General features: G+C 34.9%; 1 protein-coding gene across 10 annotated transcripts in view; it reads right to left on the bottom strand.

Moving 5' to 3' along the window:
• FUT8 (fucosyltransferase 8 (alpha (1,6) fucosyltransferase)) overlaps nucleotides 1–13,601 on the bottom strand; it is a 232,794-nt gene that overhangs the window by 45,473 nt on the left and 173,720 nt on the right. For all 10 annotated transcript variants that reach the window (XM_014549149.1, XM_014549150.1, XM_005877902.2 and 7 more), the window contains one exon: nucleotides 6,512–6,749. In XM_014549149.1, coding sequence (XP_014404635.1) covers nucleotides 6,512–6,749 — 238 coding nt within the window. The remainder of the gene's footprint in view (nucleotides 1–6,511; nucleotides 6,750–13,601) is intronic.

Below are 13,601 nucleotides of genomic sequence, written 5' to 3'. Positions count from 1 at the left end.
TTTTTTTTTTTTTTTTTCTGGGCCAGCTTTAGCTCTGAGGCCTCGCTGCTGAAAACATCGATACAATGTTGCGGTCCGAGCCCGGCTGAATGGAAGCCCTTTTCTGGGGTTTTGTTTAGCTTCTTATTTGCAACATAGTATATAGTTGCTTAGAGTTGCAACTGAGAGGCTGGCAAGTTAGGCGGGGAACGTTGGAGTCTGCAGCAAGCAAGCCTCGTGCTCCATCAGCTGCCTGGCTGCCGGCCGCCATCTTGGCTGACAGTTAATTTGCATATACTCACTGATTAGCCAATGAAAAGGGTAGCGGTCGTACGCTAATTACCATGTTTCTCTTTTATTAGTGTAGATACTTTGTTTGAATCAAAAGTCAAATGTGACTGAGCTTCAAAGACTTACATAGGTGTGTCTCAGGAAAACAGAAAAATCTAAAACATTTAAAGAAGGGAAGGAGGAAACTAGTGATGAATCAGGAGACTACTATCCTATATTAGCAAAAATATTCTTTATGAAAGAATTTCCTTTGGGAATCATTTATATAGCACCACTGGAATGTTTAAAACATGACTTGATATTTAATAACTCAATGTGTAGCAAATCTTTAAGAAACCCACTTGTAACATAAAAGGTATATCAGTACTTACAAAAACACTGATAATTTCTGAGGCACGTATTAAAGCTTGTGGCCCAGACATCCCACAGGAAATAAGAGCACCTGAATTATAGTATACTAGAGGCCCGGTGCAGGAATTCGTGCACGGGTGGAATTCCTTGGCCAGCTGGGGTTTGGGGAGGGACCGTGAGAGGTTGGCAGGCTGCAGGAGGTTGGCTGTGGGAGTGCACTGATCACCAGGGGGCAGCTCCTGCGTTGAGCATCTGCCCCCTGGTGGTCAGTGCACATCATAGTGATGGGTCGAACAGTTGCTTAGGCTTTTATATATATAGAAGATAGCAACTTTAAATAGGTTCTGAAAGGGTTTAGAAAACTTTTCAAATGAAATAGTTTCTACTCCATAATGACTTTGATGCTAATTATATATTCCTATTTCCTAAATTATACCTCTTTTTTATCTCTAAACTGGTTCTACCAGAACTTTGTGCAAAAAGGGCAGAATATATTGCTAAAAATACTCAATCTTAAGAGATTTTTTTTAAAAACCTACAATGTTTAAAAAAATGTTTTTATTGAAATCAGAGAGAGGAAGGGAGAGGGAGAGATAGAAATATCAATGAAGAGAATCATCAATTGGCTTCCTCCTACATGCCCCCTACTGGGGGATTGAGCTCGAAAGTGGGCATGTGCCCTGATGGGGAATCGAAATGTGACCTCCTGGTTCATGGGTTGACACTCAACCACTGAGCTACACAGGGCAGGCAAAAAATCTACAACTTAGTAAAAGTGCCTGACATAGCTTACAGAGTAATGGTTTGAGATTTAGACTGGAATAGGAAAGGTGGATTTTATGTGATTCTTTTATTGCATTTATTATGCTGTGGTCAAGTGGTTGGCATTGTGTAAATAACCCAGAAGATCTAGGCCCTGTTGCCATCTGGAGGCTCCCTCAACATATAATAAACAGCTAAAAATTCAATAGAACAGTGCTTCTTAAAGTGTTTTACTGAACACAGATAAAGAACATAAACTGTATGTGAAAAATCATCTTAATACCTTTTATACCTGTTAATCATATTCCCCTTGTGATTAGAGCCCTATAAATGTGGACAGGGAGGTAGGCATTGAATATCATGAGTTTTGTTTTGTTTTTCAGAGCTAAACTGGGGTTCAGAAACTATAATTACTGAAGTTTTGAAAGCTAAAAACAATAGAACTAAGATTAAATATGGAAAGTCCAGTGTACTTTCCCCTTCTCTCACATTATATAAACAGAGAAATCAAGATGTTTCATCAGCATAAGGAATCTAAAATATTACATGCACTTATTTCAAGTTTCTATTATTTAATCACAAAAGGTTGAAAATATTACTGTAAAAATACTACAGAGAAGCATATCCATAGCCTATCCTAACTAGCATATTATGCCTATAGATTCTAAGCCACATTATCTATCTATCTATCTATCTATCTATCTATCTATCTATCTATCCATCCACCCATCCATCCATTTATCTTGCAATATTACTCAGCCATGAAAAAGAAAGAAAATCCTGCCATTTGTGACAACATAGACAGACCTGGAGGGCATTATTCTAAGTAAAATAAGTCAGAACAGAAAGACTATATGATTTCACTTATATGTGGAAGCTAAAAAGTAATAATAATTTCACAGACACAGAGTATAGTTTGGTGGTTGCCAGAGGCAGGGAGGTGCAGGGATTCAAGAAAAGGGGAGAGGTGGTTTAAAGGTACAAACTTCCAATTAAAAGACAAGTTCTGGGGATGTAATATACAGCATGGTGACTATAGTTAACAATACTGTATTATAAATTTAAAGTTGCTAAGAGCAAATTTTAAAAATTCTCATTGTAAGAAAAAAATGTGTAACAATGTGAGGGGATGGATTTAACTAAATTTACTGATAGAGTACTATCAATTTGCCCATATCTCAATATATGTTAATTGTTCATTCAGCTGCCTGCCTCCTTCATGTAGCCCAGCATGGTGTCTGGCACATAGCACATTCTTTTCTAAAATTATTCTTATTTTAAGGCTTCCTCCATATAAAGATTCTAAATAAAACTCTTTGAGCAAGAGTTTTTTTAAATGAGGTATGGGAAAAAAGTAACCGTCCAGTTTAGATAACTAAATACTATAGCAAATGGCAATCTACCTAAGCAGGTACTTAAATCAGACACTCAAAGGCATTAGATTTTATCACATCTACAAACACTGTTTCTTACTAGTCATTATTTTCACTTAAAAGAATGTTTGTCAATTAGATCTATCAAACTAAGTAATTCAGTTCAATTTATTACATATTTATTAAGACAGTGGGAAAAAGATGAGAAAGAAATACAAAATAGCCAAATTGGTTTAATTGCTAATCTAAATAAATGTTCAATTTTTAGAATTATAAAAGAAAGCAAAGCAACAGCAGAAAATTAAGTTTAAATGGTTGAGGTTCTCTATTGCCAAGTCATCTATTCAAGAGTGTTTATATCAACTATAAAAGCATTTCAGAAGCTGGTCCTCATACATAGCCTACAACAGTCAATGTACTTTAAACAAATTGATAACTGTTGAAAGATACTTCAAACCATTAAATACCAAGATTCCCATTCTGAATTATCATAAGTAATCTATTAGGAAGAGTCACACCTGTTATATATAGTTAGTTTAGGTTTAGGAAACATTTTGTGATATAAGAAATTAAATTGATTATTTTATCAGCAATGTTAGAATAAACATCAATAGATGATGGAAAATATTATGATAATTTTTAATGGGAAGCATAATTTTTAATATTTTGCTTCACTTGACCAAATTACTATATAGGACACGGTTTCATATGCAAATATAAAATAATGAAGAAGAAAAATAGAACTCCACCTACAAGGTATGATTTAGCTACTGAAATAATCAGATTGTATACTAATTCCTGTACTGGTGACAGATTTGAACAGGAATTGAACACTAAATTCCACCTGCAGGCACATCATGTCAAGTACATATGAACAATAATAATTTTGTGACAGTTGTGCCAAGGGAAATATCCCAAGATTCTTTGTACAAGTCAGAACAATAACAGATACAATTGATGTATGGATAACTAAAGAATTAATGTCAAAGACCTTATTAAATTTCATTCTGTTTCTCTAAATCTAGAAATGGGCTAGTTTTTCCAAAAGGTGCATACATAGATAATGTACTAACATAGAAACAGAAACAGAAGTGGATGGGAACCATACTTTGCTATGCTCAAACATAAATCTCTTCTTTCTTTTATATTCAAGATTATCATCTTGCCGAAACCAGTTTGGCTCAGTGGATAGAGCGTCAGCCTGCGGACTGAAAGGTCCCAGGTTCGATTCCGGTCAAGGGCATGTACCTGGGTTGCGGGCACATCCCCAGTGGGAGATGTGCAGGAGGCGGCTGATCGATGTTTCTCTCTCATCGATGTTTCTGGCTCTCTATCTCTCTCCCATCCTCTCTGTAAAAAATCAATAAAAATATAAAAAAAAAAGATTATCATCTAAATTATTTTAGTTATGATAAGTTCTGCAAGCATATTGAAAATAATCACTAGTTTAATTAATTAAATGTGTCTAAAAGGCAGTTTAATTGACTGGCATGAAGAAAAATATATTATTTTATACAATACCTGTAGTGATAAAGGAAAGATCTATTTAATTAAAATTATAATTCTGTGCTACCATGATAAAATAACTTCTTTAATCAGGAACTGCAAATGACAGAGTAAAATACCACTGACAACTTTTCAGTACTGGAAATTATATGGAAAGTTTGGAAAAAGTTACAGGATAGGGGAAATAAGAGGGTAGAGATATTACAATTAGTCATTTTATTTAGTTCCCAAACATTTAGGAGTTTCTATGTTTCTGATCATTATTCTGTTAGGTAAGGTGCCTGGCATGTGTATACTGGGAAGGACTTAGACTGGAGGTAGGTACAAGCAAGAGTACTAACCAGAGCTCTGTTATTTATAAGTTGTATAAGTAACTTATTATCTATTAGGCCTTAGATTCCACATAAAGGATGATTTCTAGAACCTATTTAATTTTAAGATTAAGAAATTCTGAATGTTTCAAATTCAAGTCATTTTAATCTTCATATCCTGTATGTACAAAATATATAGGGATTAAAAATCAAACAAACCAAATAACTAGTTGTAGCATACAGGCAAGGCCTAGCTATACACTAAATTTGATAAGTCTAGTGAGGCCAACTTTTCACTTTTTGATATATAGAGTAAGGCTCTTAAATCACCTTAATGAAGACAAAACTCACATCACAAGATAATACTTTAAGTCCATATAGAACCTTTTAAAGCACTTTATAGAAATTATCCAATTAGCTTTTCTGACCACTTCTGTGAAGCGTCAGGTATTATCTGATATTTTCCAAAGGAGGCAAAAAGAAACAAAGGAACTAAAGTTATCACTCTGCCAATGACATGGCTCCCTATTCCACATCTAGTGTTTTAACTTGTGAAAAAAGGTGGTCAGCTCCGTGAGAAATTATATTAACTGAAATGTCTCAGCCTTTTGAAAAGTTTGACTTCCCACAAAATGTGAGTGCAGAGACAGTCTATTGTTTTGCTCAGCATTTCACCTAATAACTTAGTTCAGTATTTTCCACACTGTAGACACTCAATGTGTATTTCTTCAATGAGTAAAGGCTATTAATGATAGCTAACAATTAATAGAGCTCATATATCAGGTGCTGTGTTAAGTACATCACATGTATTATTTCATTTACTCCTACAACAACTCAAAGAGGTAAGTAAATTATTACTTTTCATTTTAATGATGAGGAAACTAAGGTCTAGGTTAAGTAACTTGCTCAGAATTACAAAATGATAAAGCCAGTATTTTTTTTAATTTTTATTTTTTTTTAAATATATTTTATTGATTGTTTACAGAGAGGAAGGGAGAGGGATAGAGAGCTAGAAACATTGATGAGAGAGAAACATCGATCAGCTGCCTCCTGCACACCCCCTACTGGGGATGTGCCCGCAACCAAGGTACATGCCCTTGACTGGAATCGAACCTGGGACCCTTCAAGCTGCAAGCCGACGCTCTATCCACTGATCCAAACCGGTCAGGGTTAAAGCCAGTATTTTTAGCAAAGGTAGCCCAATTTTAGACCTTGTTTAAAGATCATCATTGTAGAAATAGACTTGCAGTAAGAAACTATATATTCTATTCTCTCTAGAACTTAGGAGAGAAATTTCTTATTGATCTTTATATCTCTTATAATGCCTAGTATAGTACCTTAATCACACTATTTGTTATCAAATGTTTCCTGAATAAAATGTAAAATTGCATAATCAAATTAGGCCTCACTGTCCTTAACTGTAAAACAGAGATAAAGGTGCCTCACTGGTTCACAAAGTTTGGTCCCTGGGTCTGGCAACTGTCAGAAATGCAAATTCTCAGGCCCCACCCAGACCTACTGTTTTAACAAGCCTTCCAGGTGAGTCTCAGGCATGCTGAAGTTTTAAAACCTCAGGTCAATGTTACTTACAAGATAATTATGAGAATTAACTGAAGTCAATAGTGTGGAATCACCCTAAAAAGTGAAAGGTATATTACCATCACCATCATCATCATCGTAAGAGTAAATTGCATTCCTTGAGTAAGCTTAGTGATTTTGCTAAATCCAGATGAAAATAAACATAAAAAATGAAATAGATCATGAAACACTTTTTAAATAAAATATTGTTTTAACGATTTTATCTGGATAATGCACAGCATTCATGGATTCAGAGAAAAAGAGGACTATGAGCCATAAAGTTGTACAAAGAAATCTGATGATCTGGTTATGTGGCAGTTCAACCCAGAGAATCTGACATGCTGTACACAGGCTTCTTACCTGACCAGTGTCCTGTGGAGATGCCATATCGGTCTGTGCAGGTCTCACTTACAGGTCTAAACACAGTTTCCCACCCACCAGTAGCATAACGCCAATTCTGAGACTCCAAGATCAGTGTTCGCTGGGTGCCATATGCAATCATGAAGCAGTAGACCACATGATGGAGTTGACAGCCGTAGCCACAGCCTTTGTTGATATTACACACTAGCTTCTTGGCTTTGCTGCAGTCCTTGGGATTCTGTCAGGGAGGAAGAGAAATAAAGGTGAAGATAAGCTGTACAGAGCAACTTCTCTTCATAGATGACAAGTACATAACTCATATAAGCCAGGACTGATCCAGTATATCTTATAAGGCAAAGAATCGAGCTTTAAAGATCAAATTTCAAAGAATTTACTGAATATTTTATGTGCACACTTAGGGAGATGGCAGTGAAAAAAAAGTTACTTGGGAAACACCACAAAACAAACATAAAATTAAGCAGTAACATTTAAAAGAATACTATTTTCACTTCTCTATCATGCAGAACATCTCTGAACTCAAAGCTGTGTACACTGAGATATTTATTTCAGCTGCAATTCAGCATTCTGAGCTTACATTCCCTGATGAAACTGAAGTCATTTTAAAGGAAAAATTATAATATACCTACTAATTCCACCTATCTCCAGAGTTCTAGATGTCATGAACAAAATCATTATGGAAGTAAAGCCACTGAGTAAAAGGATATCTGAGTTCAACAACTATAAAATATCAGTCATGGAACTTAAAAAAACACACCAATTTTGACAGTTATTAGTAATTTTCACAATAAAATGCAGAACATGTTCTATATTAACTGTCTTGAGAATGTGGTAAGCCACTTTTTAATTAGGAGATTCATTTACCTATTTTTATATTTGCTCTGAGATGAATAGAAAGTGCATAAATCATATAAGCCAGGATTGATCCAGTATATTTTATAAAGCAAAGAATCCAGCTTTATCTGGATAATGTACACTTAATACTATCTAACAGTAGGTAAAATGGGCTTAGCTAATTTGAGAATTTCTTTTTTCCACTCTAATATATCAATTCTGCTGTAATTCATATAAGCTGCTGCTAAACATCCCTAAGCATCTTAGTTCTTCAAATAAAAGTTTGTTTTGACAAGGACTCCTTAGCCTGAGAAGTTTTTGAAGCTGTTTTGTCTGAAAGGGAGGAGAAAGAATGGATGTGTTCAGGGACAGAATCTTCTCTTCCACAAAGCAAGAAGCAAAGGAACTACTAATTCTCAATTTATATGAGCCTTGAATAAAGCAGTCAACAAATCACAAATCTACCACTTTTTCTAAGGATATTACCTGTTTTGTCAAGAAGAGATCCCTAGAAACAAAGGCTACGACAGCGAGGCTGTAAAATGTTTCTGAAGGAAAAGCTGAGAAGGGAATATGCAACAGTTACTTTCAGAAGAGGTTGTTTTCCACATTCCAATGTGCCGTGCAGGCTAGCCTTTTTCTATCAAAGCAGAACCTATACCAGCGATTTTTAACCTTTTTCATCTCATGGCACACATAAACTAATTACTAAAATTCTGCAGTACACCAAAAAATATATATTTTTGGCAGATCTGAAAAAAAAGGTATAATTTTGATTCATTCATACCATCTGGCTTTTGTTGTGTTGACTGCTGTCACTTTTTAAATTTGACAATCTATGTGGTATATAAAACTGAAACTCATGGACACAAACAACAGTGTGATGGGTATCAGAGGGAAGGGGCTAGTTTTTGTCAATTACCATTGACCCTGGTTGATGTCTGCCAAAAACTTGAAAGCATGTCTCATTCAGAAGCAAGAATATATAGAAGGAGTGATTTGACCTGAGGTGGTGAACACACAATACAATATACAGATAGCATATTATAGAATCATACACCTGAAACGTATATAATTTTATTAACCAATGTCACCCCAATAAGTCAATAAAAAGGCAAAAAAAAGAATATACAGAAGGGCCTCAATACTAAAAGAAGTTTTAATGACGCTTTAATAGGGTAGCTATTTTTTATAAAATCTGCTTTTGTTTCTAGTGTGCCTAATGCACACTCCCTTTTATATTTCTCTACCAGTTATGCAAGAATGCAGGCATATTGTTTTGTTCTATATTCTGATTATTTTTATCTTTCCCCTCCCTCACCTTTTATGGAACTCCCTCCTTCTCTCTCTCTCTCTCTCCTTCTCTCTCTCTCTCTCTCTCTCTCTCTCTCTCTCTCACACACACACACACACACACACACAATTGCTATGTGCATAGATTACAATATAGTCCTTTTAAAAGGAGGCTCACTAGGAAGTAATTCTTATTTGGGAGTAAAAGATTGGGAAAATACAGATTGAAAATGTAATCCCCCTCCCCCTTAGTCCACTGGGAGAGAATCTCACTCATTTTTCTCTTCTTCTGCCTTGAGTTTCACTCACTGACTTAGGTAAACTTTTGCTTACTTAATAAATATTTATTAAACACTTAATATATACAATAAAATGTGGGAGATGATAATCCAATAGAATAAGAAATCATATGTATCAATAACTATAATAATAGATTATTTGAATGTTCTAAGACTGTGATAAACAAGAAATTAAGGAACAGTATGGACTTCCATTGGGAAAAAATCACTTTCAGGTGGACTGGAAAGAGTTATGAATAAAACTGCATTTATGCTAAACCTTAAAATACATAATTTATTGTGTTTATAAAGTGCTAAGAAAAAAGTACTATTTTCATTAGTCAATGGAAGTCCATATTGTAAAGAATAATTGTGAAGAGCAAAGTAAAACTATGAACTCTATAAATCATATTTATAATGTGGGATTTTTGTATATAGGGTCTCCTTAAAGTCAGACTCCTAAAAAGGCACATACATTCTTGCTCCTTGCAATGGTGATGACTATTAAAGTTTTAAAAATATGAGGCAAATTTGTCAAAATTACTTGGAACAACATGCTCTAGTTAAAGAACTTTGCAAGGAGAGGCTTGAGAGACAGTTTTTTCTAATTCAGGCTTTGTTATTAATTCAATTGTGTGATTTTGCTTTAATTTGTAAACTAAATATTGTGACAAAAATGACCTCCCTCCATAATCTTTGCCCCCTGCTCACCTATCCTTCCTTCGCAAAAATACTATGAAACTAATGACATACTGTATGCTCAAAGCTAATTCAAACATATTTCATTTATCCTCATAATATTAAGAAACATTATTTCACAGTGGATAAATACAATACCTTTTGTATTTAGTGCTACATGGTGGCCCAATCATGAGCCCTTATAAGCTAAGTATTACATAACATTTTTACAGTTATAATTCTGCAACAAAGCTATCACCATAGTATATATCAGTGATGGCGAACCTATGACACGTGTGTCAGAGGTGACACGTGAACTCATTTTTTTTGGTTGATTTTTCTTTGTTAAATGGCATTAAATATATAAAATAAATATAAAAAATATAAGTCTTTGTTTTACTATGGTTGCAAATATCAAAAAATTTCTATATGTGACACGGCACCAGAGTTAAATTAGGGTTTTTCAAAATGCTGACATGCCGAGCTCAAAAGGTTCGCCATCACTGGTATATATGAATTAAAAAATGAGGACTTAATATAGGGTTCTTCTGTATTCAGTTTCCTTTTCTTCAGTTTTGTATATTTTTTTAAGCAAACTCTGAGGCATTTCTTCTGATACTGTTAATTCCCAAGAATGACCCTATCTCAACAGAACTAAAAGCTATATTGGCTCTCATTATCCTATAGTTGTAAATCAACATTGGGAAGTACATTTAAATCAATCTGACTCTAATTAAGATGGCACATTAAGGAAAGCAGCATCTCTTAAACCTAAATGATTACTAATTCACTAATGGTACCATCATAATGCTGAAATGTTTTACTTTAAAATACTGAAAGTTACTATTGGACATAGTTCAAATTAGAAAGCCAGCTTAATTTCTACTTTGCTAAAAAAATAATAATTTTGAATTGACTAGTAAACAACAGCCATTATTATATTACTTTGGCACTGCTAGGATTTAGAGGTTTTCTACTGCCCTCACTTAGTAAATTAGTAGTAATTGTAAGTTAATGATGTAATATTACGAAATGGTACTGATTCCATGGCTTTTAAATTAAATCACAGATAAAGCCTTTGCCATGACTATTTACATTTTCTGTACACACAAATAAAAGCCTCTACAGAGGAAAATTTTCCAGCCACAATGTAATTTCCCTCATTTCTCTGCCCAGTAATTATAGACCAAAACATTGCACAAACAGGCTAAATTAACAACAACAAAAATTTAGTCAAAATAAGCTAAACATACTATTTCCAGGCATCTCTTGCAAGTAGTATATGCTTAATAAACGATTAGTTCAACTGAATTTCATGTACTTAGACAAAAACAATGCCAACTTAGCCAATTTCAAGTATGTAATACAGTATTATTAACTAGTCACCAGGCTGTACATTAGATCTCTAGAACTTATCCCACATAACTGAACCTTGTACCCTTTGACCAACATCTCCCCATTTCCTCTACCTTCCTGCCCCTGGTAACTACTGTGCTACTCTGTTTTTATGCATTTGACTCATTTAGATTACACATGTAAGTGAGATCATGCAGTATTTGTCTTTCTGTCTTATATCACTTAGCAAATATTTTTTTCCGTGATGATTGTACCCATTTACATTCCCACCAACAGTGCATGAGAGTTCCCTTTTCTCCACATTCTCAACAAATTTGCTATCTTTTGTCTTTCTTACAGCGGCCATTCTAACAGGTATAAGGTGATATCTCATTGTGCATCTCATGTGTTTGCATTTCATTGATGCTTAATAATCTGTTGACCACTCCTATGTCCATATTTTCATTATGTGTTTTTTTTTACTATGAAGTTCCTTATATATTCTGGATGTTAACCCCTTCTCAGATATATGGTTTGCAACTATTTATTTTCTCCCATTCCATAGGTTACTTTTTCATTTTGTTCATTGTTTCATTTGCTGTGCAGAAGCTTTTCAATTTGATGTAGTCCACTTGTTGATTTTTGCTTTGGTTGCTTGTGCTTTTGGTGTTTATATATATTTCACTGCCAAACCAACATCAAGGAGCTTTACCCTATGTGTTCTTTCATCTTTTTATGGTTGAAGAACTTACACACTTAAGGATTAAAAACTGGAACTCTGGGAATCCTTCCAGCTCCTCTTTAACAACATTCCTTCTGTAGGGAAGAGTTAAGCCCTAGGTAGATAGCTCCTATTTCCAACAAAGGAGGTCAGGAAAAAAACAAAGGAATGAGCCAGGTAAGTTAAATATTAACATGCTCTTTGCCTGATCTAATCATAAGACTAAACAATTTTTCACTTGTTTTTTAAAATTACAGTATCCATCTTTGTGTTGGTAATGAAGAAAAGATTCATCAACAGTGGTGAAAGCATTTCAGCATATTGGAAACAATCTGATTTTATTTCTCTAAAATTATTTTTCAGAACCAAAGCAGAAAAGGTAATGAAGCAAATAAGAGAACTGAAGTACTGCATCGTCGTAATTAAAATGAAGACTCTGGGCATAGTTAATAATCATGAAAAAAAACACACCTTGAAAAGCATTCTTATTTTTAAAAGCCAAGACCGGAAATTATTGTCTCTTACCATATTAAACAGGAAAATCTTCATAGCAAAGTTAAGAAGGTATGGAGTTGTCCTTTCCACTCCTCCAGCAGAGAACAATGGGGTTGCAAATAGTAAGGACAACACAATAGCTGTGGCACAAGTAAGCTACTAAGTGCTTTAGGAAACCATTTCCCTGTGGGTATTTATAAACCTTTAAGTGTGAAAACTTAATGGAGAAAAGATATCAAGATACATAGTTTACAGACTGTTGTCCTGACAGATGAAGCAAAGACAGATAGTTACTATACAGTTACAGAGAAGGAAAGCTTATCTTCGTAAGTACTGCGATAATTGCCCTGTTTTGCTCTTTGCCTAGAAGTCTCTATTGAATATTTTAAAGCCATTCAAAAAAAATTCTACAAATTCAGTAGAATGCAACAAATAAATGTGGTGCTTTCTTCCATTCAGGGTCTTTGAGACAATATCTCTGTGTGTTCAAGGTGGTCTCTAAAAAACTTCTACCCCAGGGTAGACAGATGTGTACACCAGAGCAAACTTGGTAATATTTTCTGCTACCACACGCACCACAAAGGAAAGGCAGAGAAAGAATGAGATGCATCCAAGTCTAATTCTCCCATTCAAGAATCTAATGTAAACAAAACTCCTTCCAATGCTAGAAAAGAAAAGTTTAGTTACTGGAGGAGCTAGATTCTGCCAATTCTACATAAATGCACATCTCATCAATTTTTCACTATCAGTTTACAGCCTGATACCCAGATCTCAGAACCAGCTTAACTGGTCATGTTAAAAATAGCATGCTTAAAAAATTAAGGTTGAATTTTAGAAAGCTCCTCCACCATCATTTTACTTAACAGGACCCAGTAGGGTTTCCTTCCTCAAAACCAAAACACAGGATGACATGGCAGATACTCTTTAAAAAAAATAGGTGTGAAGAGGAAGTACTATGGAAAAGGGGAAAGAAAGGAAGAAGAAAAGGGGGGGAAAGAGGAAGAAAGAGAGAAAAAATGGGGAACAGGATAAGAGAAAGAAGGGAGAAGGGGGAAAGAAGGAGAAAAGTAAAAACAAGCTCCAGAATGGCTAGCCCTGTTTTACATAGTATCAAAAGATGAAGGATGTGGTGGAGGGGGTCATGAGGGTAAAAGAGGGACATCTATAATACTTTCAACAATAAAGATAAATTTTTTTAAAAGATGAAGATAGCAGACACAACAGAGAAAGCCTGGTTGAAACTTTGCTCCTGTGCAGAGGCTGCTGCAGATGTTTTGTTATCTATAATAAAATATACTAATAAAAGAGTAATATGCTAATTAGACCGGGAGGCCTTCCGGATGTCCTTCCGGACAAAGCCATGATGGTGGGGCCGAGGCAGAGTCAGTTAGGGGCGATCAGGCTGGCACGGGGGAGCAGTTGGGAGTGAGCTGGCTGG

The sequence above is a fragment of the Myotis brandtii genome, unplaced genomic scaffold (genome assembly GCF_000412655.1).
Source record: "Myotis brandtii unplaced genomic scaffold, ASM41265v1 scaffold536, whole genome shotgun sequence".
NCBI lineage: Eukaryota > Metazoa > Chordata > Mammalia > Chiroptera > Vespertilionidae > Myotis > Myotis brandtii.
Note: the sequence above shows the minus strand (reverse complement) of the source record. Positions and strands in the feature narration are given on the sequence as shown.